We start from the raw sequence: 19,201 nt of genomic DNA on the forward strand, positions 1-19,201 counted from the left end.
TCCCTCTGCGCCTTGCCAGCTGTGCTTGGGGCACACTGAACCCTTTTCTGGGTAATGTGATCCTGGCTCGGGTGGCACTCACAGCATGGGAGCATCTGCTGTGGGACTGAGGAAGCAGGACAACTGTGTCCCGGTCACATGCTATTATGTGGCATGAGCGCCAAATCTGTGCAGGATTGGTAGCCGGATGACCGTCACTCTGGAGTAGAGGATGAGCGCCAACCGGTCATTCCTTAAACTGCTGATACAGGCAAATATTAGAAATCAATACGGGCTGCGTGACTGTAAGTGCTCCCGTTTGGTGAGAGTTCTCACTTTACAGCTTGTCAGCATATTTTGCAAAGCTGATAAAATCCCAACATGTCATCATAGTATTTAATTGGTCCCATGCTGCTGATCCAGCCTCCGTTCCCATATCCATCTCCAGATTTCCTTGATGCCAAAGTCATTTGGATGCTCTCTCTTTAGTCACTGGTCGCGCCCGCTACAACAAACCCTGGAATCCTCCTCCACCTGAAACAGGCCCCACTCCCATCTGCCGTCCTGGCACCGCGCGCACACACATGATGGACGACCTCGTCCCACTGCACGCTGCTCTCGGCCAACAGGAGCTCGTTCACGCACAAACGAGCGTCCAGGCACTTCCATCGGCAGCTCTGGCGCGTAGTTCAGAGCAGGCCGCCTGGTGATATAACTTCAAGGTTCATTCACGGAGTGATCCGACTTGGATGAGGCTCTGATTGAATCCTCAGATGCACGCTTTGCCGGCACAAAAATAAAAACATTTCAAGCAAGCCAACCGCAACTGGCTCCGACTTCCTCAAAGGTGATCCAAATGGCGGGGAAATACTGTATGTATTCCCAAAAAAGGAAAAGAAAACACACAGCCAAACCAGCCCTACCCACAATTCCATGCGCCTGCATACCCACCAGCCTCCAGAGGACGTGATAGATTGGACCACAGTCCAGCAGCTGGGCTGGAGGTTTATACAGGAAGTAGCAAACTAATGTAATTGTTTTTCTCCCCACACCCAAAAAGGCTTAAGATTAATTATTCAGAGAGTCCTTTGACGTCCCTGTGGTAAAAGCAACATCTGTCATTTATTTAAAGGACATCGACTCATAGGGAATCGAGTCACAAACACATTATGGTTTCATGTTTCCATTCGAAAGCCTTAGCCCACCTGCTGTTCACAAAATATAGGATGGAAAAGTGTCACAGAAAAGGTGGTTATCTTCGTCTTCCCCTGCGGGAGCTCAACAACTGTTCAAAATGAGCCCTTTCTCTTTGGTCTGGAGAACAAGATGTCTGATGCGGACATAGTTGATACTCATTTCATTCCTAGCACCAGGTGCTCAAACTTAAAGCTCTCTGTCGTCTTCCCCATACATCTTACCTGTGGACGAATTACATTTGAAATGCTTGATATGGAGTCCAACTCTTGAGGACCGTCTGTCAGAAGATCTGCGACTTTTACAATTTTAGCATACAGTTTTTAAAGCTCACTTGAAAAGTAGATGAAGGGATGAATTGAAATGTGCAGACCAGACCACGTAGGGATGGATACACATATCAAGGGGCCAGCTTTCAAACTTCAGAAGTCTTTTCAGTGCAAATATTCCTCTCCGAGTCTCCCTGGACCGTGTTTATTACCGAGCCTTGGTGGAGGGATATCAACTATCATTTGCATAACTAAACGACTGCCTTTCTGTGCGAGGACCGTGGATCTCTTAGATTACAAAGCAGTAGGAGAAGATCACTTTATAGCCAGAGAGGAAACAGGATGAAGCTCTTGTGGCAACAATGTCACTGGACATATAGATACGTGTTGTGTTAAATGAAGTTTTTTCCGAGAGTCTAGTCCACATCAAAAGAATACAGCGAAAGCAGAAATACAGGAAAGTCTAGTTCTGTGCAAAGGTAAAAACATCTTTAAAGCTCACTAATTGACATGTCATATCTTGTTTGTAAAAAATGACACGTTGTGGTTTTACGTGGTTCATTTGCTGGAACCATTTAGCCAGGCTAGACGTTTCCCCCTTCTTCCAGTCTTTATGCTAAGCTAGGCTAATCATCTCTTCGGCTTAATATTTAACAGCTGTGAGCGGCATCTATCCTCTTTCTTTCATATTTCCAAATATTTTGAACTATTTCTTTCAGACCAAATAAAAACAAAACATTAATGTATCCTTTACCACTGCTGGGTACTCATTTACTAAACATGAGCAGATTATCCTTCAGACAAATTTAAAATCACTGCATTTGGTTCAGAGTGCTAGAAATACAAACACATTAAAACACAAAAATCACTTAATTTTACAACTACATTTATTAAAAAAACAAAACCCAAAATAGAACATTTAAAAAAAAAAAAGCAACCAGTGTCCCACCAGGGATGAGACAGTTTACGCAGACACATTTTAAAAGCATACAAACCAGCAAACTGTATTCTAGCAGCATCCAAATGTTGGAATCTCCAAAATCATCATTTATATATTTAAATATATAGTTTTGTTTGCCCTGGCAAGCTACACACTTTACAACATACACAGAGCTTTATCTCTCCTTTGTGCAGAAAAATAAAACTTAATTAAATAAACAACTTTAGGTTAAATAAGCTTAAATAATAGTGTTAAATACAAGACACTTCTGTGGCAGATATGTACAGAAATAAACACATTTGGCATTGTAAGTGTGGTTCACTGGCGCGCTTGCTCTAATGCTCTAGAATCCACTGCATAAGAACACATTATGCTGCACACGCACACGCACACGCACACGCACGCACGCACACACAGTGAGCCACAGACAAGGCATGTGTTTATAAAAGAGAATTAAAAGCATAAAGAAACAATCCATTTACAACCAAGAGTTTCAGGCACAGTCTCTTCCTGTTTTATAAATACATGTCCAGTAGAACTGCTGCTCGACAGGAACTCTTCACGTTTGTGCTAACTTCTTTTTTCTTTTTTTTTCTTCTTAAAAACACAGTTTTGTAACTACCACTTCATTATTGCTAGGACATTGTGACAGTGAATGGAAACTACTGACGAACGTGTGTAGGGAAAGCACCTTTAAAACATCAAGATTACTGCCATGTGACCCTACATTACAACACTGAGGTAAAGAAAAAAGTGGAATTCATTGAAAGAAAAAAATGCCCTAGAATATCAAACCTTGAAAGTTTTGGGACTTTGGGAACCAGAAATCCAGAAAAAACGGGTCTCAGTTGAGCTACATTCATTTCCCCCTCCCCCCCATTGTATATTTCAAAGACCGCCACATGTGGATTCCTCTTGGTGCAAGCAGACAGTAAGTACCACTTCATTATGTCCAGTACATTCCTCCCCTCCACGCCTCACCCTCTACTTTCCTGTCTCCGTGAAGGCCGGCACAGAAACAGCTGTGTGACAGTGTGCGCAGTACGATACAGTACAGCTGAGTATACAGTACAGTGGACTGACGTGACATACGTAGGTAGATTATATGTTGACTACAGTAAATGAGCTTTACATTCCACTACTGTAAGAAGATCGCAGGGACTCGAGATGATTCCGAATTCCTCTCCAGTGCAGGAGATGAGGAGGTTTCCCAAGAGTCTCTTTAGACCAGGATAAAGAAACTGATAACGTCAGAAACAGCCCAGCACTTCAGACAGAGCAAAGTCCCAAAACTAAGGTCCAAATCAGGGTTTCAAGTCTCTCATCACAGGGCTGCACTAGAGTCTCATAAGCAGGGCCTTTTTTTTGGTAAATTTTTTTTTTTTTAAGGGTCTTGATTACTCTGTGGGCTGGTAATGGTTTGTTTGCCTGGGGATCATGTGGGAGTCTTACAAAGGAGTTGACTGGGTGCCCGGGAGGAGTGAAAGCCTTCTCTCTTTCTCAGGGTTTCTTGTCAATGGAGTGAAAGAACCACTCTGTGAACTTCCTGAGCTGAGCCGACGCCGTCAGGCTCTCCTCCTGCAGTCGCATGTTGTCCTGTCTCAGGTGTTGCACTTCCTCCTGCAACATCGCCTTATCCTGTTTCTCCTGAACACACACACACACACAAAATCAACACCGGGCATGAGGAAAACATTAATGGATACAAAAGAGGTTGATAAAAGCCCCGCTATTACAAGAACATCCGTCTATCGTCAGCACAGTGTAAATGGGAGGCATTAACATAGAAAAGCAGCTTTTTCTCTGTTCCGATAAAAGTGCACTTCCTCTCTCCATTTTAAGCACATTAGTTGAGGTGGGGATACGTTGGGCTGGGACACAATGAGGGAAGGAAGCAGGATATTGAATTAAGTGGACGAGTTTGTATTACACAGGCCACGGGGCACACATTACTCAATGTCTATTCTCCCGATCTGTGTGACACCGACATGCATTGTTTGCCGACTTGGAAAAAGGACAGCAAAAAGGTGACGGCAACCGAATCCAGACATGCGTTTGCTAAACGTGGACTCACCTTTCTGAGGTCGTGCTGCAGCTGCCTGAGGATCACCTCCAACTGGTTGACTTTGCCAGTTAGTGTGGAGGGGGCGCCGCTTTTGGGGGACAAGAAAGGACGCTGTTAAGACTCAAGAAAACTAATCTATCGCTTAAACAGTGCGCAATGGGTGTTTCTACCACTGTACAGAAGCTAATAATGAACATCTAGTCAAGCCCCGTCCCCAAGTCACTGTTGCCAAGCCTGTCAAGTGTTCAGTCCTTGCATGTCTGGCAGTCGACACTTAAGTCAGCTGAATGTCGCTAGCTGAGTTTACCAGTTTTAGCTAGCTAGTGTAAGCTAATGCTAACACCAAAACAGTGTCCATTGAAAACTCTGTAGCCAGCTGACATTTAAACGTTTGTCGATTTGATTTTTAAATGATAAAATGTCTTAAATATGCACGTGAACATATTTGATATTACAATAACAGACTAAGTGGATAAGGAAGTACCACAGCAGCATTGTTTATGTATTGCAATGCAGCCTCAGAATTTTTACTAAATACATCAAATGTAATCAAATGTTGTTCGAACATAATCATCAACTGGTTTAAATGCTTACCGTTCAGAACACATTTGGACAAGCGGCAAAGTAGTTAGACTTAAGCTTTAATGTATTTTCAAACAGGATGTTTTTCAGGCTATCTTAAGCAGATTTAGGAGAACATGACCTGTAACCCCACATAATAACATACAGACGTTCGCTAATGACATGCCCCTTGCCTTTGTAGATAACACTTACATATGGTATCCGGTGTTTGTTACACTCCTTACATTTTTGCTCTTGAGTTTTTGTTTCTTGAAACATTTTAAAGAAAGACACCACACGCCACATTCTTGAAATCCTGAGTATTGATCTTATTAGATGTTATTACATGTACACCACTTCATCACGTGGGAAAACTTGACTGCCCTGCCATGTGCCTAGATACGGTTGCTGAGCTATGATTGGACAATCACTGATCAGGGGGCGGGGGTTTTAGTGTAGAGTCAATCATTCGCTTGCTATGGGAGCGCTGGTGCTTGTGTGCATTTGTGTTTGTCGGTGAAGCCTACTCTGCTTCCAGTGCTGCTCCCTCCGCCTCCACCACCCGTCTGGTCAGCTCCCTTGAGATCTGCAAAGCCTCCGCCCGCTGCATGTCCGTCATGGTGCAGAAAGACGCCACACGCTGGTCTGGAGACAGAACAGGTGATGCAACAGGTCATCATGTGCCCTTCACATCAAAAACAGGAAATGTGTTCAGCAATGCATCTCATGGTGTCAAACATGCAACTAAAATTGAGCAGAGCAACACACCCGCATGCACACATTCCTGACAGGATGGGGCAATTCATTCACGCTTTCTATAATTGAGCGGTTCTGGAAGGCAGTCCCCCCTCCATACGGAGAGAGCTGTATGCAGGCAATAAGGAACAAGGTGGGAAACAGAGCCTTTCTAGACCATCTCGGATAAAGTAAGTCTCTTGGGTGTTGCTCCGGTGCCCTCGCCCCTCTGAGCTTCCTCTTGACAGCTGTTTGGCTCATAACGGGCTGGATCCCAGAGAGCTGTGAGGCAGCAGTCATGCTTGTTTTACCATATCAGGCCCTTAAGCTCGCTCAAAGCCCCATGGAAAACCCAAACTTGGCATGTTCTGCTTGGGGACTGCTCAGTTTTGAGGCGTAATGCTCTTTTCTTTAGAAACCACTTTCTCTCTCTCTCTCAAGCCCTTGGTCTGAGACTAAAGATAGGAGGATCAGCATATTCATAGAAAAGATTAAGCATACCCTTCCATTAATTTAGCCCCCCAAATGAAAGCTAATCCACTCCAAGACAAAAGCTGAACGAGTCTGGAGTTGGTTGTACAGACGAGGTAGGGAAAGGGAGAGCAAGCTTTAATTTACATATGAATGAGCATTTTCCTCATATGCGATGGCTGCATTAGAAAGATTAAAGGACTTCTCGGATAGTGGCAAAGCAGCTTGTCATTTCTGCGTGACCTGGTGTCCAGATTTACAAACAAATAGAGATTACACTGAAGAGACAACATGACAATCTATGTTCGGCACTTTTTTTGAGGAAATATTAAAAACATATCCACTAGCCTTCAGTGATTAGACCGAAAGCCTTTTGTTGTTTGACTTTTTTATCCCATCTGCTTCTGCTTTCAAAAGTCAGGAGAGCACAGTGGTTTTGCGAATGCTGCGAGCTAATGCAAACTGAATATGAGCAGCCTCTCAGGATCCACATGACCTTGGGTATGAGTGCCATAAATGCATTACATTTCAGGCAACCTCTTTCTGCCCTGGATCTAAACAGAGCTGGGTAAACATACAAGGCACAACGGCAGCCTGGAGTCACTTTCTGCTCGGCAACAAGGCTTGAAGGTTTACCCGGCGCTTTTCTGGGCCAGCCAGGCTGCCGTGACAACTGCCTTCAAGCTGCCAGTCAGACTCTGCATCATCTCCACTGATTCCACTCTTGTTAAATGACATGCTGCGGGCGATGCAGCAAGAACTGTATCAAAGAAGAAACTCCACAGAGCGTTCATTAATTATGACAAATGAATGGTCACACGCCATTTTGCCCGCTCGCTGGTCTCGGGGTCAGGCGGAGTTTGAGTTCAAAACATACTCCTGGCGTGTGAGTGTTTCTGTGATGGATGGGAAATACACTGGCATGAGTGGACGCAAAAGTACTGAAAAGCAGGGATAAAGAAGTAAATGAGCAGAAGTGATGATGCTGATCATGAGGTGGCTGAGACGTGTCAATGCTAATTAGCTGAAAATAGTGTGAAAAGACAGATATGAGTTTCGACAGGAACATATCGCTCATGTTGTCTAGAAATACAACATACTGTGAGCCCTCATCAGTTTATCTGAACACTCGATTCCTAAAGCATTTGTTCCAGAGTCCACAAAAGCCACAAATCCTCTTAAGCAGCCACATTCAGACAGCATATAAAAAAACACCTTAAAAAAGAAGATTTCTACAGGAGAGACTCAGCCGTTTGGGCCAGACGAGATGTCTGTCATCGTTTTGTCAAAGAAAAAAAACCCATCTTCCAGAGCATATTCAGATTTAATGGACAAAAAGGCCACTAGAGGAACGGAATTTACCCCAAACTACCAACAGTAGAAAGAGTAAGAACTCTCCCTGAGTGGCCACTTGCTGGCTTTATGGTGTGAAAATTTGCTTCATGTCTGCGCTGACAAATGATGGCTTATTCTTTTCAGGCTACAGCGCTCGCTGGGAATCACAAAGGGGCTCAGGGCTGAGGTGCAAAGAGCAAAAAGGATCCACGTCAGTCACCTCCCACAGCACCTTGGGAGACGCTAGAAGAAACACAAACACAAAGCGCGCACACAAACCTGCACATGCAAGCGAGCTAGCACTTGCAGACACACAGAACGCACACATACACACACGCTGGGCAGCCAGGAGCAGGTTACACAAGGTGCCAGCAGCTTCAGCCAGGCTGGTTACCTTCGAAGGCTCGTGCTGCGTCAACCAGGTGAGACCAGTCCAGGCCCGAGGCAGTGTCTGGGAGGGGCATGAGGCCCGGGTCGCTGAACTTGGACCTGTCCGCCAAGGAGCCGTCAGAGAACCAAAACTCATCTGCAGAGACAGGCAGGCACTCTGATCAGTGTCTAGGCCTGGCCTGAGTTTAGTGCTAATCTCTGAGTCGCCAATCAGTTTGCATCAGAGCAGACAAGAGGGGTTGGGAGAGGAATAGCGGGGCGCAGAGGAGGGAAGGCACGGGTTTATTCAAAACGGGCCGCCGTTGCTTAAAGAGATGGTATTTACCGTACTCCTGCCCTGAACATCACATCACCGTGTCGAGTCCAACTCTAATCTAGTTGCACCGAAATAACAAATACCTCCTGGACATCGCAAACAATTTAACTGAAAAGAAAAGTTTAGCATTTATGCGACAGCACAATTGGCTCACATTCAACCACCTTCTTTGCATAGCACTGGCAAGGGGCTGTCTGAGGGGCGATAAATGACTTGTCTAAGTGAATGTCTTCATGTTTCAATCAATATATCCTGTACCTCCCATCTGTCTCTCTCTCTCTCGCCCTTTCTCCCTGTCAGCCCTGAAAGACGGGGAATGCAATAAACAAGCTCCCATTCTGCAGAGAGGCATTTAGAAAAGCATGAGTGGAGAAGCTGAGAGGAGATGGAGAGACAGAGAGACAGATAGAGAGAGAGACAGAGAGCTTGAGGTGATGCCGACACTCCTTTCAATTTACACAGCGTCTTGGAGCTTGAGTGATTCACTGTTTACCAAATTGGTCTGTTTCAGTGAGGGAAAGAGAGCGCCTGTGTTCTCAACTAGCCTTCAAAACAATCAGGAATCCATCAGATTGACAGCCAGAAGAAAAGGCCTAAGAGAGAAACGTCTTTCCAAAAGCCATTTTCTATCCAGCGACGGCAGCCGGACACGGGTGAGGAGCAGTATGGAAATGAGACAGGAGGGACAGAGAGGGGGAGGCAGGCAGCGACTCGTGAGTGAATGAAACATAACGTATGACAGACATCGTGAGATTCCTGAAGGCATGTTCATGTCACAGATTCTTCAAGACCTGCAGCGGCGCGCAGACAGGACATATCAGACCTCTCATCGCTAAAACATTTTCCGTGGGTGCTGGGAGGGTGAACACTAGCCAGCAGTGACAGGTGTTTGCTTAATGCAGACGGAACGGCAGCGCCCCAATGCAGGTTGCACGCCGCCTCGCCCAGTTCCAATTAGTGGCTATATTGAGGAGTGTGTACCAGTTGTGCTAATGATATTGGTGGGAAACAAGTGGCTTTTCAAACAAGTATCTATATCCTGGCTTTTATTTGGTGCCAGAGAGGAGGAATGATAATCCAACAGCAACATGCGGAGAAAGTCTACTTCAGCCCTCCTGTCTCTAAGAGGTATTTTAGAGCCGCTTGCTTTCTTTAAAGCATTGTGTCAGCAGTATCCTCGGTGAGTCCAATTGTACACATTCCTGTACTCACTCCTTAGGTTGGATGCTCCCTGGTTGTGGATAATGCGAGGAGGCAGCGTGCTGTGGTAAGGTGGGGTGGTGCTGAATAGGATGTCGTTGGGCATGGCTTGGTCCAGAATGGAGCTATGCGAGCTGGCGTAGGACGAGCCCTTACGGTTACTGCACACACTCTCGTCCGATAGCGTCCGGTAGAGGGAGCGTCTCGGCGATGAGCTGCCCACTGCTGACACCTGAGGGAAGGAGAACAATTTGTCAAGAGAGAGCTACAACCTCGCCTTCCCCCCTTTGCCTTTCCTCGGCACAGCAGGTTTACATGAGCGGGCAGCTGGGCGGGTAAAGGAGGGCGCATCGGGGAACAGTGTCAGGAATCAATTACAGTCTTTGCTCTCAGGAAAATGCAGATGGATTGAGCACAGCTGGAGAGTGTCTGGCAGAGTGGGAAAAAAAGAGGGGACAGGGCTTCTGGAGGTGGTGACAGAGGTCACTGCACTGAGGCAGCCAATAGTCACTGAGCTTAATGTGAGAAACTACAGTGTGCCACAATACGAGATGGATAGAGAAAACACAAAGGATACCAGAGTCAGCACTTGATACTTTTCCGCATATATACCGCATTTTTCCTGAGACGAAACTCCAACACGATCCATCTCCACACCTTCCGTCGCAAACTAAAAACACATATTTTTCGACTATACCTTGAATAGGGAAGGTAGCGCCGTAGTAGCACTTTAGCAGCTCTACTGATAGCACTTTGTAGTTTTTATTGAAGAAATTGTACTTGTTGTTCTGAGTTTGTACTCATGGTTGAATGCACTTATAAGTCACTTTGGATAAAAGCGTCAGCTAAATGACATGTAATGTATTATCCAGGGTATGTCGACACAGAAGTATAAAGCGCAGTGGAACTCCTGTCGAAGCCGGTTTAACGCAGGGCTCTATTAAAAGCTTGCCTAGGTCTGTGAATTAACTCACTGCACGTTTTCTTTTGTTTGCTTGTTTACGAACCAGACCCGATGTTCAGTGGGGCAGTGGCAATAATGAACTCCAGAGTGTGTTTGCTGCTTTGTGTGCACTCTCCAGAATAGGACTCGTATTGCAAAGATGTATAAAATGGCAACGCAGAGGTCGAAAGGAAGCTCAGGGTCACAGTGAACAATCGCAAAGGCTGCATCGTCCTGAGGGGACGTCATCTGTACACAGAGAAGAATTGCACAGAATACCGCCGCAGGGATAATTGAGTTTCATGACTGTGGCCAGAATTTTGACAGAGGATCTCCTGTTTAAAAACACACAAAACCACAACGGCCAATCCAATCTATCATTGTCGCTTTTAGCCTACATAAATATTGCAGGAGTGACATCAAAAGTAGCCACAAATGATATGTGAGGCAGTTGGCCAGATGGGTAAATGTCTGCCTTCGGCTGCAGCTGTGACCAACGCTAGACGTGGAAACCCGCAAGCCAACACCCAGCCATCTCCATTTCAAAAGACGGATCCCCCACAAATCCCACCGTGACAATTTAACCAACATCAAGTGCGTCTTTTAAGCGGAGATATACACTGGAATTCAAAGCAGCGTACATGCACACCACCTCCACAGAACATCTCACAGGTTTTAACTTTACAAGGTTGTCTCTTACTCAAAGTTTTCCCACCCAACTTGACTAGATAAGAACCCATAAGGTCGTCTCTTATCAAAAACAACTTGAAAACGGGATTTGCTGCTCTCTCACATAAAAGCAAAAATAGCACCGATGTAGAGCTCCAATAAATGGAGTCACGGCAAATGAAAGCATTCGCAATAGGGCTTAATGTTTTTTCAGAAGCCATCTATTTATTACAACCACAGCATCAAACCAGGCTCTCTGAACACATCTTGGCACAGGCTAATGGAACCTGCTGTGCATATTACACAGAAAATATCATATTAATCAAACCTACAAGATTGACTATTTTGGCGTGTCTAAATCCACCTCAGTCCACACCCTCAGTTGAGCTGTAAAGTGTTTGACTTCTTGTGGCAGCGGTAAGGCATCCAAATCTTTCCTGATTACCCAAACTTTCCTCCTCGCACTGAACAAAGACAAGAACCAGCATTGAAACCTTTTGACGTGCCACTTGGGAGGATGTGTTGGACAACCACCTATTCAGCTGTGTTTTGCATTCCCACAGGAGGTTCAAAAGAGGAACGCTGTGGGAGAATAAGCTGTGAGCGGCCTTTCCTTTACGTTAGCCACACAATGGTGTGCCTGTCTGTGGAAGGGCGCCTCAGCGGACACCGCGGCGGGCAAGGGAAATCTCTCCGCACCTGCTCACTAACACAAAGACACACTACTGGAAGTGACACACAAATAAATCTTTAGGTGGTTGAACAAGTCAGACTGTAATTTGAGATAAATCAACAATGAAAGACAACATTGTCACTACTGTATTCTGAGTCTTTGATGTTCCTGCTGATTGAAAACATGCCGTCCCCGGAGAATCAAAGTATTTGTTCATTGGGATCAGATGGTTGGAATGTTTGGTTTTGAGGCCTCCCTTATCACTCTGAATCAGAACAGAGTACAACAAGGACTATACTGCGCTTTGAATCTACCGAACAGCACTGTGGACCTTTGTTCTGGTTGCTGTGTTTTCTCGAGAACGTAGAATCGAATGAAGGCAGGAGATATATATATATATATATATATATATATATATATATATATATATATATATATATATATATATATATATATAGTGGCATCAATGCTGCCTGGTTCTCTTGTAAGCGTTTATATTCTGTCTGTAAGCCCGGTGCACAGGTCGTCAGCTTTTGGTTTCCAAAAATGATAATATGGTTCTGTAGGATGTGCTACCGTGAACTAGTGAACCCGTCAAGGTGTTGAACATGTTATCGTTCAGGTTCACGCGTATTGACGCACGGACTCGTGCGCAGCGTTGTGTGGTTCTGGTTCCGACTGTAGTAGCAATACATAAATATCACTAATGCCACACATTTTGCTTTGATGTCCCTATTTTTTAACTTGTTCAAACAGGGCAAGTAATGGCAACGCTGTCGAACCCTGGAGCAGAACAACAAAACCAACTGATCATTGCACCAAGCTGCTTCGTGAGGGACAAGGCCTGCCTGTGCCAGAGGACATGTTTGCCTTCTGTAGGGATGACGTGCTTTTATAGCACAATTGAGCGGCATCCAAAAATAACTCATTTGTATGTCTCCAGGGTCCCTTCCTGGTAGATAATGGACGGGGGACGGCAGATGCAATTAATAGAGTCTGCAGGACTCTCTGCAACTCCTTTAATCCATGAACAAACCCAGGCCCCTTTATAAATGTCATTTTTAAAACACTTTCCAGTTTGTCAGGAGACGAGCCACATCAGCTGTGATTCCCAGAAAAAGGTTATCTGCTCTGGTTCTGACAATTGTAGGTACTACGCCTGTTAGCCAGCATGATCAAATAGCTTTAGGGTTTGCACTCGATCCCAACAATGTCATGTCATTATGCACATCAATCATCACGTCAGTTTTAACAGGTTTTAGTTGTCAACATCACAATTATCATGTCATTTAGAGATTAATTAGACAATCAGCCACAGTGACCTCACCTTCCCACTGCCGTCTTCTCCTGGAGGGCTGTTGGGCAACATCATTTTAAGGTATTCTTCTTTCGAGAGTCTCTGCAGTGATTTCCCATCCTGCTCAGTAGCCTGGAGCTGGATGGCGGCCTCCTGTGCGTACAGCTGCCTGTAGACCCAAACAGAGGGCACAGAGGAGCAGATCTCATCAGAAGGGTCATGAAAGCCACATCCTCCAAGGGAGGGCTTGGGCCATCGCAGCTTGGGTCCAGCTATTTAGAAAATAATGTCAGTATCACACAAAGGGTTTATGTGGGACTGTCTTTGCATGCCAACAACAGGTGCGTCCATGCTGGTCAGGTGAACATGGGGTAACGGGGCTGGAGAGGGGAGCCAGAGAGGAGTTTATTACCAATCCCACCCACTCTGCCAAAGCAATGATTAAAGACAGTGTGAAGAACGCAGCCAAGCACTGTGAAGAGTAGAAAGGAAGGGGGAAAAAAAGAGGGTTTTGGACAGAAAGTACATCCAGAGACAAGTGCAAAACACAGACTCTAGAGGAGTGTTCAGACAACAACAGAGGAAATGAGAGCTGTTCGACAGGATTGGACAAGGACCAACAAGAGGTGGCATGTTTTGTTTTGGTGGGCGTCAGTGGGGTGGTTGTCATTTACATGATTTTATGGGGTGCTGAGTGTTTAGAGGGGGGAGGGGGTGGGGGTACGGTAAGGGGAGGAAGTGACTGACCTGGCTGGTGAAGTTGTGTGGCTGTGAGACCTCTGCTTTAAGTGAGCAGCCTGTGAGCATGGCACACTGAGTGCTGTAGGCAGGGTGATAGATGGCCGCAGGGGGATACGCCGCACGGCGAGACCATGGGCAGTCTGGCTGCGATGGTTACCTAGAGACACTATTGCTGAGCGTTGCCCTGTTTTAAGCTTTTGGCACCATGGCAACCAAGCTCTAAATACATAGAGGGGTATTGCAAATGTCTCTGTGTGATTGCCAGATGCATTCAGACCATTAGCTCTCTGGTTCAAAAACGCTCTATTCTGAAGGCTGCATCCAGGAAAAAGAAGTGCAAGTAATTTCACCCTGTATACTAGTGGTTTGGTGCTAAAACGGTCGGGAGCAACCCCCATCTTTTCCCTCTGTAGCTTGACAGTCGTTGTTCCAATCATCCCGTAATCATAGATCGATCATGTAACAACAAATTGGACAACGCTCGAGCCATGACCTTTACAATTAAAGGTTATTCTACTGTGCCACAGCGACTGCGTAATGCAACAATGAGAAATACACCTTTTCTTGCACAGCAGGTCTTAAGTATGGGTGTAAAAGAAAGAAGGTACATTTTCATCCACGTGTTATAAATACACCTTTTCTTGCTAGAAATTTGAAGAAGAAGAAACAAAAAGACAATAACAACGATGAAATATTTTCAGGCTTGGCTGAGGTGATAAAGCTGGCATATCGAAAAGAGAAAAGTGCAATAAAGGCTGTTGGAAACAGATTCTTATGAGTGAAACCTTCCTCTACTGTCGAGAAGGCATTCATGCTATTCTGCCACTCACTGTTCCACAGCTCCACCAGAGAGGCCAAAACATAAAGGAGATTGTCAGGGTTTGGGTTGCTTCTGCATGTCACACCCTCTCTCTATGACTATTGCGGCTGATAAAAAAACGCAGGAAGCATTGTAGGCTGTTACACAGCGGTAGGATTCTGTGGAGACACAGCAGAAATGTCACAGCCACTGATGCACAGTTGGCTGTTCTCCACTGGCAGGTCTGGGACAAAGGGTTGGGGCTGGGCAGGTGTGTGCAGAGGAGCAGACCGGGCCACGGGGAATGGACTTTGACTAACTGTGTACCTTGAACGATCAGACAGCATTTTGAGGAGGAACGCTAACAAGCTCTCCGCTCCTCTGGAACAAGAAGCAGAAGCAAGAGAGAGAAACAGCCCAGGGTTAGCAGCATCGTGCATTACATACGGTGTTAGAGCAAATGAGAAAACTTTTGTCCGGGAGAAGGAAGAGAAACTTCATTATGCTAGAACAATATCTCTGAGTAATATTAGGCCATTTATCACGAGGCGCTGTTACGTAAAATGAAATAAAACTTGAGGAATATATAAACCAACAATGGGGAAGGTAACTGCATTACAGAGCTTTTTCATAAGTCGGCAGGAGATGACTTCGCTGCATGCGATCAATCACGTAGTCCTTAAGTAGCAAATTTCACAGCCTAAATTAAATTACTTGGGAGTGAGAGCAGGGGGTTTCTTCCAGGGCAAATCTCACATTCTCTCGTCTAAAGAATGCCCACAGCCCGCACGCACAAAACCTTCAAACAACCCTGCGCACACACACACACACACACACACACACACACACGCACACACACACACACAATCATCACAGCTGTGTTTCAATTCCACCTTTAATGGCTCTCTGTTCTCTACTGGAAACCATTTAATCTCCAGACAGATAGTCAGTCGTCACTGTTCATACAAGGTCTGAGGGGAGTACACGTTCTAAACCAGGCAGAGCAGCTGAATAGATTCATCTCCCATTGCCGGTACTTCTGAGGCTATTCTGTGGCTGGTGTGTCCGTGTGGCTGCACGTGTGACAGCAGCGTGCTGCTGTGTGTGGATCGTTGCTCGGCTCCCAGCAGAGATGCTGATCTGGTAGAGGCTCGGCGCGGCAGTCCACAGGGACGCGACTTGACGGGAACAATCAATAACTGCAAGTGACATGTGCCAAGTGTATTATGTCCGCGGCTTCATTGAGCTTATTTATTTTGTGGCTGTCGGCTTCAATCAAGGCCAGTTTGTGCACACTGGGTGGGCCAACTGGGGGTGGGGTGGGCACTTGTGTTGGAGTGGTTCTGGCTCTCGTGCAACAGTAAGTCTGGAAGTAAACAGATCCACAGAGAGAGAAACCGTGCCAACGAGGCCAGATAGTGTGATTAAAAAGTACGTGGTCTAGCTTTTCGCATGAGAGATGCCATTGCACTTTGTCGGCACTAAACTACAAACTTGTTTTTGTTTTTGTGGTAAAAGAGGATATTTGGTTTGGTGTTGTTGATCTCCTATATGCTCCCTCTTGCTTTCTCTCTCTCTCTCTCTCGCTCACACACACTCACCCACACTCTGAAATGTTGGGCGGTCCCTCAGTGCTGTGGGCATCATCATCATCATCATTAGTTGTCTTCATTCCCCCTGGGAGTGTGCAACCGGGCTGTGGGCGTGTCTGTCCACAGGCCTCTGAGCTGGGCTCCGGCCCCGTCTCTGGCCCCGGCACTGAGCTGCTGGTCTGGGGGATGGTGTACACCTTGGAGGAGTCAGCGGACATACAGTATCTGGCACCGCGGGCCAGGGGACTGCCAGAGTGGTGTGAGCCACTGACCAAACAGCAAAAAAAAAAAAAGCATAATGTAACTCAAAAGTGACCAAAATGAAAATGTGAAAGCATAAACAAACATTGACAATGAAATAATGAGAATGGCTACTAGCAAGGCACCTAGAACAGATGTTGAGAAATAAAATGATATTTGAATGCTCTTCTGTCGGCTCAGACAGGATATCGTCATCTCCTCCACATAGAGCAGAGTCAAGCTGGCTCACCTCTGACCTACATTGGAGAATGACTCACATCCAGTCTATTATGTGCATATTCCTGCTGAACTTTGTCCTTTAAATCTTTAGTCAAATATCAACTGACAAACCGGATTATAAGGTCACTGCATGTGAGTCAAAAAGAGTCTTTTCCCTCCGACTCCCAGTGGTTTCTAGCCAGTTTCATTTGTAGAGGTTGAGATATTCCTCACTGACTTCTGTTGACTTCTGATTCTCAAAGTATGATGAAAAATGACTGAAACGTTTCACTAGGTTAGTGAAAAAAAGTACTGACTAAAGTACTGACTAAATCTAGGATCAAATGGTCAAAGGAATGCATTATTTGGCGTGAATTTCTAAAATTCTTAATATTGAAGTGATATTTCAGCGGCAGTTTCTAAAAAGTAGTTTGTTTCTGGTTGATTTTATGTACAGCACATCACAAAATCCATTTGAACAAGGCTACGATGCACCATGTCTTTCTTTATGATTATTTTTTAAGCTTTAGATTTAAATAAATCTCTATCCTTAAACTACGTTCTCGTTCAAGTAATGGTAGATTTATGCAGGATGAATGACTCACATTTGACAGCGATGAGAAAACGAGCCATGCATCAGACAAAGAGCACTCTGCTCGTCTTTGCTCCTTTCAAAATTGCATTGCTTACATTGCATCCTTTGCAATGTTAAGACGTCTCCGAGAACAAGACATCTTCTGTGGTTTCCCCAAATGTGTTTTATGGCAACCGCCTGATAATAATAATTCATCCGTTAGCTGCTCAACTGGACCCAGATCTAGATAAAGGTCAGCAAAGAAGTCACGTTTTGGTTCATCTCTTGTTGTTTGTTGGATACTTTGAGAAAACACAAAGCATTCCTCTAAAACACCCTGAGACATCAGAGTTGGCTTAAGCTGGAGGTACTACACACTCTTGTTAAAATATTCATGACCATCTGGGCCACACCCTGCAAACTGTGCTCCTGCTGCTTCACTGTTTGTTCAGAGGACTCTCGGGTGTCAAAGACCATTCCATCAGAGGTGGGAAGCATTGGAGTAGTCAAGGTGATGGCATGGGCTCTTTACTCATCTCTGACTGATCTGAGCTCTGACGTCTCTCAAACAGGTCAATGATCTCAACAGATTGCGTGAACGTAATCCAGTAAGGCATAAACAAATAGATACCCATTCTATTTAGAGGCAGACCGTGAGTGGCTGTAGGACCAACGCTCTCTGACACCCCTCCTCTTTTCCAGAAGGGCCGCGGTCAAGGACGACTTGGACAACGGTGTGATGAATTCCCCCATGCTGCTCTGGCCTGACAGCAGCCCCACCCACCGGCTTCAGCACAGCTGGATGAGTCAGGCAGCGGGTCAGGAGCGAGGGCGCACGGTTGGGTGAAAAGGTCAGCTAACAGCCAGCAACCGTCCTTTTGTGCATGTGTTTGTCTCTTTGTGTGTTCAACAGGACAGACAATGGGATGAACTGATTGCCGGCGGCTGGTTTAAGTGGAGATGTACATCCACATGTTTGAACATATCTGCTCCGAGACATATACCATGAACAAGGCAACTCAATGAGCCAACAGCACGCTTGACTTAAGCCATAACAGAATTAACTAATTGCCCATAGAGAAGAAGGAACATCACAGTCATCTATGACATTAGCTGGATTATACAGTGTGGTGACCCAGTAAAGTGCTGAGCTGCTGAGCTTTCAGAACAGCTTCAATGCTCCGTGGGTTAGATTCAACAAGTCACACATCTGTCTTGACCGACCGCAAAACAGCAGATACATGTAGCTAAAACTATTGGAAATACTGTCTTTAAGGGGGAAAAGTGAGCGGAAACACACATCTTGACTCTGCACTGTACCTCGAGTGGGATGAGACCTCGCTCAGGTCCCCGATGCTTCCTTCCATCCCATGGCTAGACATAATGGCGGAGGCGTAGCCCTGTGGCAGGTACATTTTCCCGTGATCCTCTTCCGACGCCCCGTCTTCATGGTGCTCCGACACCCAGGAGTGTCCCTGCTCCCCCAACCTGCCCTGCAGCAGCACCCGGGCCCCAGGAGCCGCGCAGGGATTAGTGTCGATGCCGCTGTCTGTTGAAGCCCCTTTGATGTACGTGAGGCCCAGCATCTCCGGGTCCATCAAGTCTCCGGAGCCAAAGTGCTTATCGTCGCTGTTGCTGGAGGCGTTGCTCGAGAGAGTGTTGCTACTTGAGTGGCTGGAGTTTTTATCGCCCGTCTGGAAGAACAAGAGAGAGCAAGAGGGTTAAAAAGGAGCTAGAACTACAGTAAATCAGACAAGGTCAAACAGCAGCTGCAGATCATTCTTACGGTTGCTCTAACATGCTCGGTGCACCTGAAGGGGGGTGGGTTCACCCATCGGGCTACATCACATGTTCATGTGTGCCTGACTGAGCCGACTGCTTGGTTTCTTGAGGCCCATAATACTGTGGGGCTAGTTGACAGATACAGGGAGGAATACAAACTGAAAATAATCTGAATGTCACATCCTTTGTTTGTGACCTCTTAAATTCTGGTACTTCT

General features: G+C 45.8%; 1 protein-coding gene across 6 annotated transcripts in view; it reads right to left on the minus strand.

Moving 5' to 3' along the window:
• Window positions 1–2,381: 2,381 nt before the first annotated feature.
• LOC117743855 (signal-induced proliferation-associated 1-like protein 2) overlaps window positions 2,382–19,201 on the minus strand; it is a 75,197-nt gene continuing 58,377 nt past the window's right edge. Inside the window, exons 14-21 of one of the 6 annotated variants that reach the window (XM_034551750.1) lie at window positions 18,523–18,896; window positions 16,179–16,436; window positions 13,068–13,206; window positions 9,468–9,687; window positions 7,944–8,075; window positions 5,536–5,653; window positions 4,457–4,535; window positions 2,382–4,029 (exon numbers count right to left, since the gene is read on the minus strand). In XM_034551750.1, coding sequence (XP_034407641.1) covers window positions 3,883–4,029; window positions 4,457–4,535; window positions 5,536–5,653; window positions 7,944–8,075; window positions 9,468–9,687; window positions 13,068–13,206; window positions 16,179–16,436; window positions 18,523–18,896 — 1,467 coding nt within the window. In that variant the 3' untranslated portion in view covers window positions 2,382–3,882. Of the gene's footprint in view, window positions 4,030–4,456; window positions 4,536–5,535; window positions 5,694–7,943; window positions 8,076–9,467; window positions 9,688–13,067; window positions 13,207–16,178; window positions 16,437–18,522; window positions 18,897–19,201 lie in introns of those variants that run through there. The other 5 variants (XM_034551752.1, XM_034551753.1, XM_034551751.1 and 2 more) reach the window with 5 other exon arrangements.

The sequence above is a fragment of the Cyclopterus lumpus genome, chromosome 15 (assembly GCF_009769545.1).
Source record: "Cyclopterus lumpus isolate fCycLum1 chromosome 15, fCycLum1.pri, whole genome shotgun sequence".
NCBI lineage: Eukaryota > Metazoa > Chordata > Actinopteri > Perciformes > Cyclopteridae > Cyclopterus > Cyclopterus lumpus.